Source organism: Trichomycterus rosablanca, chromosome 6 (genome assembly GCF_030014385.1).
Source record: "Trichomycterus rosablanca isolate fTriRos1 chromosome 6, fTriRos1.hap1, whole genome shotgun sequence".
NCBI lineage: Eukaryota > Metazoa > Chordata > Actinopteri > Siluriformes > Trichomycteridae > Trichomycterus > Trichomycterus rosablanca.
The window spans coordinates 26,102,740-26,118,255 of NC_085993.1; the positions used below are offsets into that span (position 1 = coordinate 26,102,740).

General features: G+C 35.5%; 1 protein-coding gene across 2 annotated transcripts in view; it reads right to left on the bottom strand.

Moving 5' to 3' along the window:
• LOC134316991 (uncharacterized) overlaps positions 1-12,464 on the bottom strand; it is a 29,384-nt gene extending 16,920 nt beyond the window's left edge. The window contains exons 1-7 of one of the 2 annotated variants that reach the window (XM_062997605.1): positions 11,955-12,464; positions 9,147-9,989; positions 8,851-8,954; positions 7,019-7,163; positions 6,629-6,730; positions 5,305-5,480; positions 4,833-4,934 (exon numbers count right to left, since the gene is read on the bottom strand). In XM_062997605.1, the coding sequence (XP_062853675.1) occupies positions 4,833-4,934; positions 5,305-5,480; positions 6,629-6,664 (314 nt within the window). In that variant the 5' untranslated portion in view covers positions 6,665-6,730; positions 7,019-7,163; positions 8,851-8,954; positions 9,147-9,989; positions 11,955-12,464. Of the gene's footprint in view, positions 1-3,760; positions 4,720-4,832; positions 4,935-5,304; positions 5,481-6,628; positions 6,731-7,018; positions 7,164-8,850; positions 8,955-9,146; positions 9,990-11,954 lie in introns of those variants that run through there. The other variant, XR_010013151.1, reaches the window with a different exon arrangement.
• Positions 12,465-15,516: the final 3,052 nt, after the last annotated feature.

Below are 15,516 nucleotides of genomic sequence, written 5' to 3' on the forward strand. Positions count from 1 at the left end.
TCACCTTAATTTCTGAAAGCAAGTTTGTACCTGGCCTGAAAGAACATCCGCCAACCGAACAACATGGTCCTAACTTTAATTTAGACATACTGTCAATAAATCACAACTGAACTAGCGCAAAAGAATTGAAGCAGTTGTGCTCAATAGGGCTGTCGCGGTGAAAGAATTTCCCCTTGCGATATTCAACCTGTCTCAATATCGCGGTATGCGGTGATATCGCCATTTTTTTTTTTTTTTTTTGAAAATTACTTAATCTGGATTTTTAGAGCTATATAAACAAGCTTTATTGTTAGGCTATGATTCGATATATTATTGCTTTATAATGACGAAGATGAGACAGCTTTAAGACCAATGAAATGCGTGTTTAATGTTAAATACAGAACAGAGCAGGGATGCGCGTCTTTTCTCTATTAAAAAAGGTTTAAATTTAGCTTCTAGCCTAGGCTAGATATACACTGTGAAACGAAAAAAAAAAGAGTTTAGGCTAAATATTTTAAACGCACATCTAATCAAAATATGGTAAAAAAAAAACATAGAATAAAGAATAAAGTCTGTAAGAGTTTAAACCTGCGTTATCATGCGCGCTAGAAAAACCAACATGTTCACCTGATGTGGTTTAGAGAGGATCTGAGTGGGGTAGTGATGTTCCCGATGTTACACTAATACACACGTGTACTGATCCTGCATGCGACTTTACAGATCAAAGCAAATCTAACCTGGTTATTGCGCCACTATTAACTATCTATTTAGTAGATATAATTAACATAACAATATATACTACATTTTAAGTTATTATTCGTTTCAATACATTTTTATTCAACGAAAAAATACATTTAAATCATTTCAGCAAGAGAATATTTGCAGGCTGCAATGCCATATTAACCGTCATTAAGTGTTTTCCCAGCTAACACAGAACGTTCCCGTAACGTTAGATTTTGGTTCCCCTATGGTTATTTTTAGGGAACCATCCCATAACGTTATGGGAACGTTCTATTTTCGTTAAAAAAATTAGCGCTGTTCCCGGAACGTTCCGGGAACTATGAAACCTAACGTTCTCTCATGGTTTTATGAAAACTAACAGAGAACGTTATCTAAAAGTTGCCTTAAGATTTTCTTTCTTATGTGTTTAAAGTAACGTTCCAGTAACGTTCCCGGAAGGTTTTCTTATGATCTTTAAAGTTTTTTGGTAGGAACTTACCAAAAAAACAGCCTTTTGCTTGAGACGGTCCATGTAGATCAACCTTTACTTACAAGTACCAACTATAAAACTATGAAACCTAACGTTCTCTCATGGTTTTATGAGAACTAACAGAGGACGTTAGGTAAAGCTTGTATAAGGTTTTATTTCTTATGTGTATAAAGTATCGTTCCAGTAACGTTCCCGGAAGGTTTCTAAGTTAACCCAGCTAGCACAATCATCTGGCCCAGTTCCCACTTTTCTATCGGCACAGTCGGCCGAGTGTCAGAATCGGCCAGAATCAATGTAGCCAGATCCGGCCCAGTTGTTACCACAGCTGGGTTTGGCTGGTGCTCGTAGAAACGCGTGCGCGCCGACGCTGGTTGTCCGGCTGTGGCCCAGCGTCCAGTCTCTGATTCAGCGGCGGCAGAACGAGCGTCACCATAGCAACAGTGCGACGCGAGCCGTTGAAGAAGAGGAATCGTTCGTTCGTGTGAGGTAAATAAACATTTAATCTCAACAACTTTTTACTTAGTAAAATGTAAGCAGAAAGTATATTAATGAGTTTTGGATTAAGATAGAGAACAATTTGGAAATGGAAACTGTTTATGGTAATGTTATCTAGTGAGTTTCAGGTTAACTGGTAGTCTGAACTGAAACACTTCAGGTAACGTTAGCTAAAAGGCTAACAGTTTCTAGCATTAGACAACAGCTGCTAAATAATTAAAGTTCATTGAATACTGTGGATAACGTAAACTTAAAAGCTACAATAAGCAACAAGAACAACAACAACAATAATAGTAATACAATAATAAGCAACAGACGACCTACCATCTCTGACTACATCCACAAGGTGGACCAACAAAGCAGGTGTGTATAATTTAAGAGTGGATAGTGAGTGGACACGGTATTTGAAAACTCCAGCAGCGATGCTGTGTCTGATCCAGTCATATAAGCACAACACACAGTAACATACCACCAACCACATCAGTGTCACTGAAGTGCTGAGAATGATCCACCACCTAAATAATACCTGCTCTGAGGTGGTCATGTGGAGGTCCTGACTATTGAAGAATAAGGTAAAAGGGGGCTAACAAAGTATGCAGAGTAACTGATGGACGACAGTGGAACTGTAGAGCTACAAAGTGCACCTATAGATAGATAACTTTATTAATCCCATAGGGAAAGTCAGTAAATGGTTAGTAAACTACGTATATGGTTAGTGGAGCTGATAGAAAAAGAGTATACATACAAAGAGGTGGTTTTAATGTTATGGCTGATCGTATATAATTTTATAACCCAAAGATTGTCCCTTGTATTTTTTGTAGATATTCAAGTGTCCACTACCATCACTGAACCACATTTGCTTATTCACCTCTCATACATGAGTAAAAACTATGAACACTACTCTGCAGCATCTAACAGCCGGTGTAGATCATCAGCCAAGGTCACAAGATCCAGCAAGAAGGTTCTGGGTTCGATTCCCAGGTGGGGCGGTCTGGGTCATTTCTGTGTTGTTTGCATGTTCTCCCCATGTCCGCGTAGGTTTCATCCGGGTGCTCCGGTTTCCTCCCACAGTCCAAAGACATGCAAGTGAGGTGAATTGGAGACACTAAATTGTTCATGTGTTTGATATAACCTTGAGAACTGATGAATCTTGTGTTATGAGTAACTACCGTTCCTGTCATGAATGTAACCAAAGTGTAAAACATGAGGTTAAAATCCTAATAAACAAACAAACAGTACTTCTTTATATTGTATATATATATATATATATATATATATATATAATTTACTTTTATAATTATTATTCTTATATGCAATTATATGTTATTTTCTATGTATAGTATTCATATAGCTGTCATTTTGGTTCACTTTTGTAATTGGTCTTATTTATAATATTCTGATTATTATTATTATACTACTTGCTGCAATTATCTTAATCAAATACTTTCTACTGCACAATCTGTAGTTAATCTGTAGCATCTGTAGTTAATCTGTAGCATAAATCAAAAATTAATAGAAGATGGTAAAGTCCATGCAGCCATGGCCAAAACTGAGGACTGTAGGTAATAAATCTGTTTGCAATTAATTGAAGAAATCACTGATCAGTATAACTAAACATTAACAAAAGCTAAACATTGTTTTATTGTCAATTACAGAAAGACCTTAAAAGATGTGCAGAATGCTTTGGAGACTAACTGGAAAACATTCAACCTGGCAACACATGGCCTTGGGCCTGCTGTCATTAAAGGCGCATTTGCATTAATTGACGCATGTCTTAAAGAGAAAATGGAAGTCCTGAAATCAAAACAGTCCACAGAAGAATAAGTTTTGTTTTTTTGACACATTTTGTATTTGCAAATATTTAGGTTTTTATGTTATCACTGTTCAAGAGTAAAGATTTTTATTCTCTTTTAAGTTACCATTTTGGAAATTATTTTAGTACAGCAAAACATACGAGCCTCCTCATGAGAAAATAAAAACACTGACATCAGTGTTTGTTTTACTTTATTTTATATTTATTTTTTCTGTGATACAAATAAACAAGAATAAAATATAAACAAAAGATCTGAACTGTATTGTTTCATTTTGATTTATTTATAGCTATACCATTTGTTCATAAAAACTAACATCATTAAAACTTTAAAACTTTGTGGCAAATTAAAATTAATAAAAAGTACAAATTACTTGATAACTTTGATAAGTTTTGTGCAATAATGCCTCTATCAATTTAATTGAATTCTGTCAATATGTTGCAGCTCTACTTTCTACTTTTTTTCCCTCTGCTTTTACGTCTACAAATATAATTCATAGTGACTGTACGATGTGCCTTTTTTATCTGTTGGCGATAGGCATGTAGTGCAGTTGTTTTTCTTTTTCTTGACACAATACTGAAGTTTGAAAAAACTAGTTCAACCATCTTGTACAGCTCCCTGTTCTCAGTGTACTTGTCTGACTGGCTCCATTCAATAAGGTCTGTCAACATGGCCTGCAATCATCTTTTGTCTTTATCTTGGGTTCATTCCAGCAATGTGGATAGTTTAAAATCGGCTCAGAAAGTGTCAGTGGTGGGTAGAGGATGTCATAAACCAACATAGACACATTCTTTGCTATGACTATTTGCTATACATGTGCAAAACTTTGGACTTCTGTGATTTATAATTCCTGCACTCCCATCACTGTGAAAGACTGCGAGGTTTTCATGATCTGAGATGTATGCATGGCTATCAATGACTTTTCTAGCAACAGCAGTCTTGAGGTTTTGAATGTCTACTCCTTGTTGCTGTGCAACTGTTCGTGAAAAAACTATATGTTTGCACAAAGAACCAGTTTTGTATCTTCTACAGTCACACTTGACCATCACCAAATCAACTGTATGAGACTGTGCACTCGTATCAGGTGGAACAACACATATTCCATTTTCATTAATTGTACATTTTGAATCTAGTCCCCTTCCAATCATAGATTTTACTACATTACAGAGGTCATCAGTGTTGGCTCCCTTGATTCTTCCAATTTCTGCCAGGTCATCCATGTAACTTAAAATTAAAATTACGCAAATAGAATCAATTAGTTCAAATGGAAATGAGTTAAAGTAATGACTGAAAGAAGATTTTTTTTAATACTAAATGTAAAATGTGATCATAATTACCAGTAATATTTCTGAACATCCCCACAGAGCAATTGAAGGAGCTGATCAATTCGCCTGTTCGCGTTCCCCTTCAGGAATTGATATTTTATTGTGAGGAAGAACCTGTAAAAGAAGGAAATTGCCACAGCCCCTGTAAATACTTTTGAAATAATAATATCAATAATATGTTTAAAGGTATTTAATGATTTTTCAAGAGCTGCAGGATTCAGACAGAGATAGATCAACTACAATTTTTAAATAGTGCCTAGACTGGATTAGCACAACGTGGAATTGTGATTACAAACCCCCAAGGCAATACCCTTATTAAAAATAGTTATATAAAGAGTTTTTAAGTATGAGTGTGCATATTTATTTATTTGTACAAGACAAACATTATGCCTTTGGACATGTGATTACAGGCTCCACCATTTTCAGTGATAATAACAAGTTGATTCTTACAATAAGCAGGTCTATATACAGTACATTCCTGTACCTCTCTGCCTTGTTGTTAGTCTCACTGTTTTCATGATTAAATGACCTGCCGAAACTGGACCACAGCTCCCCACAAGAAATCCATTGACTGTTCAAGTAGGTAGATACATGTGAACTACCAAAGTAGGAATCCAGCTCTCTGCATTTTGTAGCTGATGTGTTATTAAACTCCTCTTCCTAAAAAAAAAAAACTTTAAATGAATGTTTATAACCTTACAACAGCTTCAAAACAGAACATAAGAAACATCTGCATAGAAAATCTGAAGGCAATTATGGCTTGAAAAAGCTGAGAATAATGTATACAAAGTTCATATCTTATATATTAACTATTATCTATACACATTTACCATATACAGGATGATGGATAAATCTGTGCACAGTTTGAAGAAATACTGGGAAGAAATCAGACAATAAACAGACAATGCTGTTTATAGCACAAAAAAGAAATATATTCGAAGGGGCTCCACTATTAGAATCTGAATTTGTTATACAGAACGTACAGTGTATGTCAAAAAATTAAAATTGTTTATTAACTAAGAACACAAGAAATGTATATATGACTGACAACAATGGATCTACAATATGTATAGACTGCAGGGTCTGTATTAACAACTGTTCAGTTCATTTATATTTATTCAGGTACAATTATGTTGTAATGTCAACCAACTGTAGTAATTCAAATAAATATCAATTATTCTTATTATTATTATTACCAACAATTATAGCAACATTAACACATGCATCATTAGATTTGTAAGTTTCGTAATGTTTAGATGTAACAGAAGAGATCAAACATATGTAAGACTCTTATACAAACGCAAGCTAATCCGTTTATATTTGTTTTCTTTTTTGAATGGTAGAGTTTTAGGTTACATTTGTGAATGCAGTGATTAACTGTGTTCATGGACAATGGTTTTCAGAAGTGTTCCTGAGCCCATGCAGGTAGATTTCCACTACAGAATTGTGTCTGTTTTAATGCAGTGTCGTCTGAGGGCCTAAAGATCATGGCCATCCAGTACTGGTTTTCACCCTTGTCCCTTACATGAAGAAATTTCTCTGAATCTTTTCATGATTTTATTTACTGTAAATGCTGATAAAATGAGGAGACATACAGTGCTAGTGCTTAAAAAACAGAATATCATAAAGTTCATTTTCAACTGTCATTTAGTTTATATTCATTCCATTTAAAGTCACATATTTCAAGCATTTTATTTTACTTTTGAACAGTATGGCCAATAGCTCAGAAAAATCAGAAATCCATTATCTAAAATTATTACAAATTTTTTATTCTGAGTAAATTACTATTTAAACATGATAACATGTACCTGTCGGTTTAGTTCAGCACACACAACCACGATCATGGGGAAGACTCTGGAAATCTCTGGATCTGGACCCCATAGAAAATCTACACCCAAGGCAGCAATGTACTAAGTGTATAAATAAACATTTTTGTCAGAAGTTGGACATTTTTGTATTGTACATTCGTTTTATCTTATGAAATATGTGAGATACTAGATTTCTGATTTCCATGAGCTCTAAGCCATACTGATAAAAAGTAAAACAAAAAAGGGCCTTTAAATGTGTCACTTCACTTGTAATGAGTATAAAATATATGACATGTTACCTTTTTGAATTGAATTATTAAGAAAACTGAACTTTTCACAATATTCTCATTGTTTGATACAGAAGAAGGTATTACTCAGGAGACTGCTTACCCCAAGTTTCTGTATTTCCTTTCTGGGTGTGAGAGAGTCTTATCGTTAAGCACATCTTCATTGCTACCATTGTTTGAATCACCACGTTTCTCTGGTCCACTTGCAGGTTCCCTCCATCCCTTTTTACCAACCACCGATGCACAGCCTACATGTTAAAGAAAATCAGTAACAATATTTTTGTAATAATTTTAAATAGAGTGAGATATTTTCTGATCATGTGGGTGATAGAGTTAGTTATCTGAATATATTGAAAGATAAACTCATAGAACCAGTTTACTTATTGGGTATTTAAATAAGAAATTAAACATATGTTTACAATTTTTTAAAATGCCAAATTAGAAAAAGTTTCCAAAAATTACTTTTGGTTTTTAAAATGGTGGTTTCTATAAATTACTTTTTAATTGTTTTAAATTTTTTTTTTTTTTTATATATGCACCCATTCGTGCCATTCAGACCTGCAACACAGTCCAAAAAAGTTGGGACAGGGGCAATTTAGTGCTAGTTAATGAGGTAAAAAACTAAATAATGATGTGACTCCAAACAGGTGTCAACAGGTGATTGTAATCATGGTTTTGTACAAAAGCAGCATCCAAGAAAAGGCTGAGTCTCTGATGAGTAAAGATGATCAGAGGATCTCCAGTTTATCAACAAATGTGTGAGAAAATGATTGATGATGATGATGATTTGAGAAAATGATTGAAATGTTTAAAAACAATGTACTTCAAAGAAAGATTGGAAGGGATTTGCATATTTCTCCCTCTACAGTGCATATCATCATTAAACGATTCAAGGAATCAGGAGGCATTTCAGTGCATAAAGGTCAAGCTAAACACTCAACAATGATATAACCACGTGGGTGAGGGATTAAGAAGAGGGTACGGGTACTGGACTGGCCTGCCTGCAGTCCTGACCTGTCCCCAATAGAGAATGTGTGGAGAATGCAGCAACGATGACCCAGTATTGTTGCATATCTTAAGACGTGTTTGCAGAAAGAATGAGACAAAATAAATTAAATAAACTAAATCACTTTGACTCGTCTGTGATAAAACGTCTTTTATAAAACGGATAGTTCCGGTCCTAAAATCTGATTGGCTGAGCCGCGTTCGAAGCCGTTGTAAAATCCCCGATAAACGCACACCTAGGACCACCTCACATCATTCCATATTAATACGCCACTGAAAAGAAAAAGTTAATGTTATTTTCGCCCTCATGTTGCCTAGCAACACTGTTAATCGAACTACCTGGCGTTAAGCCACTCGAGACCGTGCGTTACTGCTATGATTTTAGCACGGGGAAAGAAGTTTTAGGCACTCAGCTTCGCGTCGTGCCAAAAACGTCATCCCCGTGCTAAAATCACAGTAACGCACGTGGCTTATTGCTTTATTAAGTGTGGTGAAAAGGAATAGCAACATTACAAAGTGGTAAATGCTTTACTGTCCCAACTTTTTTGGATTATGTTGCAGGTCTGAAATTTAGTAATAAATGAAATGAAGTTATATAAAACATGTAAATGTAAGAAACTGTGTTTTTTAATTACTTGCATTTTCCATGTTGTCCCAACATTTTCTAATTTGGGGTTGTATTAAAAAATGTATTTTTAATACATTTTGCCATCAACTCTTCCAACATTTTATGGAGAATTACTATTTGTGCCGGTGGCTGGGGTTGGGATTAGTATTAGTCTTACAATTCTTACAAAGTACAGTAAATATGATTGGTGCTCAAAAAGTCAACTTTCACCCTAACCCTACAATAAACAAAGTCAATACTTTTGCAGTGTCAACAGCGGTAATTTGCAGTCATTTAAATTTATGAATAGCTCTGAAATTTACCTGCAGCACATGAAACCAGCAAACAAGAACCTTTGCTGACGGAAAAATCTGTCTTATGGCATTTAGCTCTTTCAGGTCCTTGTCAATCATCACTGACCTGAAAACTAATTGGGGAAGAAAATCTGCATTTTTAGGAACAACATTTAATAATGTTTTTTTTTTTTTTATCATTGTAAGACTAGATAAAGTATTGAAAAATTTTAATCTCAAATTAGTTTTACTACATAAATCATAGTCATCATACATTGTACATTGTTTGTAAAGTAAAGTCAGAATTAAAGCATTTGTGAACTGACCTGGGAAGAAACCCGGGGTTACATCTAGAAAGCTTTTCCAGGCGTGTGGCTGTTGATTCACGGCTGATAATAAAGTATGCAAATGGAATCCCTCTTCCAGTACTATTAGTCAGAAGAAGTGCATAAAACGCACAGCCATATGAGGTAATGCTTTTGTAGGTGGCGTCCATGAACACCATGGGATGTTTATGTTCTTTTAAAATCAGTTTTTGCCAGGGTGTCTGTACTACAATTATCAAGGGTTTATCATCACTTAAAGGCTGATGAAAACAAATGTTCTCCTTTAGCTCTGATGTGACTAGCATGTCAACATAGTTGGTGTAACATAGTATCGACGATTGTGTTTGTCCATGTGGCCATGACGTTCTGCCCAATCAACACTTTTTAGAAGTGTTTCGGACACTGATAGACCTTGTTCAAGCCACATGTCAATGAAAACCAGTAGCTCTGGATCAAAAAATTTTTTTACACCCTCTTCTTGTATGCCGACATCCCGACATCATGTCCAACGTGTTTCAGCATTTTGTGCACAACAGCACCAGTAAATACAGCATCCTTAATTATACTAAAAGACACATAGGCTTTGCAAGAGTTGGCCCTGGTTTTGGTTGGATTTCCTTTGCTTTTTTTGATCTCTCACAGGCATAGTAGTAGTAGTCCTTGTGAGTACATACAGGAGATTAAAAGTAGCTGTGAGATTCCACTTCCAATTTCTTGATGTAGGACTGCATAAAGTCCTTCTCCTCCTCAGAAACAACAACTACTTCTTGGATGATATCAGGATCTGTAACCTTCTTCAACTTTTGTTTAACACCTTCAATCCAAATATTCTCCATTTTTTTCCTAAAAAAGGAAATAAAACATAATTATGGTGGCATTCTCTTAATTTACAATTCCTTCTCCAAACCCAAGAGCTATCTTGACTCAAGAACAAAACTAATCTAATCTGTTCACATTTTCCAAACCCAGACTTCTACAACCCCAGTTTTTGTTGATTGTGTAGCAGCTAGAGGGGATTCTACACAGTGGTAGACATGGCCCTGTCCGAAATATTTTGCGATGTGTTGCTGCTCACTTTCAACATCTGATATGTCTTCTATGTTCTTCTGTAAATAAAATACAGGTCTCTGTGATTTGCAAAAAAAATTGCATTCCGTTTTTGTTTACATTTACACTATATTGCCAAAAGTATTCGCACGTCTGCCCGTGATTTATTGCACGTGAGAAACGCGTATGAACTTGAGTGACTCCCATTCTTAATCCATAGGGTTTAATATGATGTCGCCACCCTTTGCAGCTATAACAGCTTCAACTCTTCTGGGAAGGCTTTCCACAAAGTTTAGGAGTGTGTTTATAAGAATTTTTAACCATTCTTCCAGAAGCGCATTTGTGAGGTCAGACACTGATGTTGGACGAGAAGGCCTGGCTCACAGTCTCCACTCTAATTCATCCCAAAGGTGTTCTATCAGGTTGAGGTCAGGACTCTGTGCAGGCCAGTCAAGTTCTTCCACACCAAACTCATCCATGTCTTTTTTGACCTTGCTTTGTGCACTGGTCTGCAGTCATGTTGGAACAGGAAGGGCCCATCCCCAAACTGTTCCCACAAAGTTGGGAGCATGAAATTGTCCAAAATCTCTTGGTATGCTGAAACATTAAGAGTTCCTTTCACTGGAACTAAGGGGCTGAGCCCGACTCCTGAAAAACAACCCCACACCATAATCCCCCCTCCACCAAACTTTACACTTGGCACAATGCAGACAAGTACCGTTTTCAAATGAAATGTTATTATTATTATTATTCCTACCCCAAAACAAGCTTTACACTGTATACATGTCAAATACTTGCAGAGCATGATACACTACCACATTTTTGCATAGACATAAATGGAAGTGTAAAAGCAAAAAAAATAAAATAAAAAATGTATAAGAGCATAACACATTAATGCTAACCATTCATCATAGATAGATAGATAGATAGATAGAGATAGATAGATAGATAGATACTTTATTGATCCCGAAGGAAATTAGAGTACCTACAGTACACTTCTCCTGCCCTGAGAGCAGCACTACACTATACAGTACACTATACAGTACACTTCTCCTGCCCTGAGAGCAGCACTACACTATACAGTACACTATACAGTACACTTATCCTGCCCTGAGAGCAGCACTACACTATACAGTACACTATACAGTACACTTCTCCTGCCCTGAGAGCAGCACTACACATTACAGTACACTATACAGTACACTATACAGTACAACAGTGTTTCTCAACCTTTTTTCAGTCACGGCACACTTTAAAAGTATTCAAAATCTCAAGTCACCCCAGTCTAAAATGTATTAAAAAACTTACAATCTGCATCCCTCGGACTGCTAACACACACAAAAAAACTCTCTCTCTCTCTCTCTCTGTGTGTGTGTGTGTGGCTTGCTCTCTCCGCGATACTGAAAGTGATTTGAATTTCGACAATAAACAGCTCTTATTATGACTGATTAATTCCGTCTACTGATGGAAGCGGAAAGGTTGAATTACAGCCGATAAGAACAGCACAGAAATATAAATATATATATTATAACGGCTCCCAGAGGGGCGTGTGAGACAAAATTTGATGTTTGAGATGGCTAATGGTCTACATTTCCATGATAAGTTGACTTTTTTGTATTTTAAATTTATTTCATTTTCAATATCAGTAACGTCAGAATATTTTTGACGGCACCCCTGACGAAGACAGACGGCACTCTCTTGGTTCATCAAGTTAGACAAAATATGCCCAGATAACTAAATAAAAATAGAAAACAAGCTTACCTCTACTGGTGCAGTTTCAAAGACGTTTTCTCAGCCGCTCAGCCAGGATCTTTCACTGCTGACAGGATTTTTTTTTAAAGGATCTTCCACTGCTGACAGGATTTTTTTTTTAAAGGATCTTCCACTGCTGACAGGATTATTATTTTTTTTAAATGTAGTCCCGCATTATTTTTTTCCGGCTTTTTAGGATTTTTTTTTTTTTAATGTAGTCCCGCATTATTTTTTTTCGGCTTTTTAGTGCCCGCCTTCTCTCCATTTTGATTGGTTAATTTAGTTTTTTACTGCCCGCCTTCTCTGCATTTTGATTGGTTATTTCTCTGAACCAATCATTTGTCTTTCTGCCCTCAGAACACCTTTCTGTAAGTAAAACTCCCATCTGCTATGTAGAGAGAGAGCTAGCTTTTCGAACGGTGTGTCTGCAGAACTTTATCAAGTTCTCTCTCCCTCCTGTTCGTGTGCACGCTGTCTGTGCACGCCACTACGCATCTTCTTCTTATTATTATTTAATGGCGATTGGCATACCAACGTAAAGATGCATTTACCGCCACCAACTGGACTGTGTAATACGAGATATAAAAAAAAAAAAAAAAAAAAAAAAAAAAAAAAAAAAAAAAAAAAAAATAGATTCTATTATATATTTCTATTTCTTTTAAAAACTTGATAATTAAATGATTTATATTACTTGGTGTTTTCCCTAATAATCCAGCTAGTGTTAAACTGTGTTGTTGAGCCATTTCCAAAGATTGCAAAAGGTTATTTCTTTCTTGTTCATATTTTTTACAATGTAGCAGTACATGTTCTACAGTTTCTTAGTGTATGCAATTTCCTGTACTATGTTTATTGATTATCTTTAGTGTGTGATTTAGACCTGAGTGCCCTATTCTTAGACGTGTTATTATGATTTCCTCCCTCCGTCTCCTGCCTGTCCTTCTACCCGAGTCTATCTTTTTTTGTATTCTGTATAAATGTCTTCCTGTTTCACTTCTATCCCAATATTCCTGCCAGGCTGTTTTGCCATACTTTTTAATGTAGACCTTTGCCTCTGTTTTGTTCAGTGGAATATGTAGATCTATGTGTTTGTGTTTTAAAGTTTGTTTTGCTATTTTATCCACCTGTTCATTCCCCTCTACTCCAACATGAGCAGGAACCCAAAGAAAACTTACTGACCTACCTTTGATATCTATTTTATGTAAAATGGTATAAATTTGATGTAAAATATCTGTTCTTAGAGATCTGCCTGGCTGAATGCTACTAAGTGCTGAGTAGCTATCTGAAATGATGACATTGTTACTTAACTCTTTTTCCTGTAACCACTGTAGTGCCAGTAATATTGCCATTAATTCTGCGGAGTATACTGATAAGTGATTTGATAACCTTTTCTTAATATTAGCATTGCTTGCTGGGACAAATACCGCTGAACCTACTTTTTCTTTCTCTGGATCTTTTGAGCCATCTGTAAATATATGAACAGAATTCGAAAAATGTTTATCTATATATTTCTGTACTGTGTCTTTTTTAACCCATTCATTTGATTTATTCTCTAATATATTTTGAATACTTAAATCCACATCTGGCATAGGAAATAACCATGGGGGGGTTGAAGATAATGGAACTGTTTGGCAGTACTGGAGTTCATATAACCCTACACTTTCAGCTTTAGCGTTACCTATCCACCCAAAACTTTTAATGTTTGAACCACTATGTTCCCAGCAGTCTAGTAGTATCTTTTTGGTAGGATGCGCATTATCTTGTCCCTGAAGATTGACCCAATATGTTAACATTAGTTGTACCCTTCTGATCCTTAAAGGCATTTCTCCCATTTCTACCTGTATTGCTGATACTGGAGAAGATTTAAAGGCCCCACTGCATATTCTTAATGCTTGAGCTTGCAGCACATCTAAGATTTTTTAATTTGATTCTGCTGCAGACATATATGCTATGCTACCATAATCAAATACTGATCTCATTAGTGCCCAATAAATGTTTAGTAGTGACATCCTGCTTGCTCCCCATTCTTGACCAGATAGACAACGAAGAATATTAACAATCTTTTTGCATTTGTTTTTAACTTTTTCTAGGTGAACCTTCCATATTAATTTTTCATCAAACCAGATCCCAAGAAACTTTACTGCCTTGACTTGTTCAAGAGGTTGTTCATACAATTTTAAAAGGATAGGTGTATTTTTCTGCTTTCTAGAAAAATAAATCACTTGTGTTTTTGCTACAGATAATTTAAATCCCCATTTGTTTGCCCATTTCTCTACTGCATTTATTGCATCCTGCATTTTTGTTTTATGTTATATTGCGACCTCTAATCCATATTGCTCCATCGTCTGCATATAAAGATTTTCCTATACCATTTCCAAGTTGTGAAAAAATATCATTGATCATAATATTAAATAATAATGGACTACATACACTTCCTTGTGGTGTTCCGTTCTCCACTGAGTGTACTCTTGAATATTTTGTACCTACTCTTACTTGAATTTTTCTATTAAATAAAAAGTTTTTAACCCAGTTGTAAGTCCTGCCACCAATGCCCATCAATTCTAATTTAATTAGTAACCCTTCTTTCCAGAGCATGTCATATGCCTTCTCTATATCGAAAAATACAGCTATCAGTGCTTCCCTGTTATTCTGTGCTTTCCTAATATCTGATTCTAAGCATAATATAGAGTCCATAGTACTTCGTCCCCTTCGAAATCCACTTTGGTGTGGTGATAAGAGATTTTTACTCAGATGGATCCTTTCCTGGTTTCAGTATGGGTACTATTATTGCTTGTTTCCATTCTGTAGGTAATTGACCAGCATCCCAGATCTTGTTGAATAGTTTTAGTACTACGCTTAACGTACTATCAGTCATGTTTGCTAACATTTTGTAGCATACTCCATCTTTTCCGGGGGTAGTTTGTTTAGCCGATTTTATTGCTCTTTTAAGCTCAAACATGTTGAAAGGCAAATCTTGTAGTTCATCTGACTTATCCTTTTTCCTTAATACTGTTGGGTGTTTTCTTAACATTATACTTCTGTTTAACCTAGCCTCTTCTGTAAGATTCTCTGTTTTATGTATTCTCTTAAATGTTCTTGCTAAAAGTTCAGCCTTTTCAGAGCTGGTCTTTGCAGTTTTAACCCCATCAATTAACACTGGTAGTTCATAATTCCCTCTTATTCCTCTCATTCTTTTAATCATGCTCCACACTTCTGATAACTGTACTGTCCTTCCAATACTATTACAGTATTCCCTCCAATAAATTCGTTTTTGTGTTCTTATTACTTTTCTCACAATTGCCTGAGCCCTTTTATATTTAATTAAAGCTACTTGAGAATGCAATTTTTTAAGCCATTTAAATGCTTTGTTTCTATTTTTTATTGCTATACGACATTCATCATTCCACCATGGTACCATTTTATTTCTCTTTAATCCCTTGCTTTTAGGTATTGTTTCATTAGCTGCCTTTATTATTTCATTTCCTAGTTCTTTATTAAATGTATCTATATTTATTTCATCTTTCATTCCAAGTTTTATGCATTTTACTGCACTTAATACTTGAAATCCTTCCCA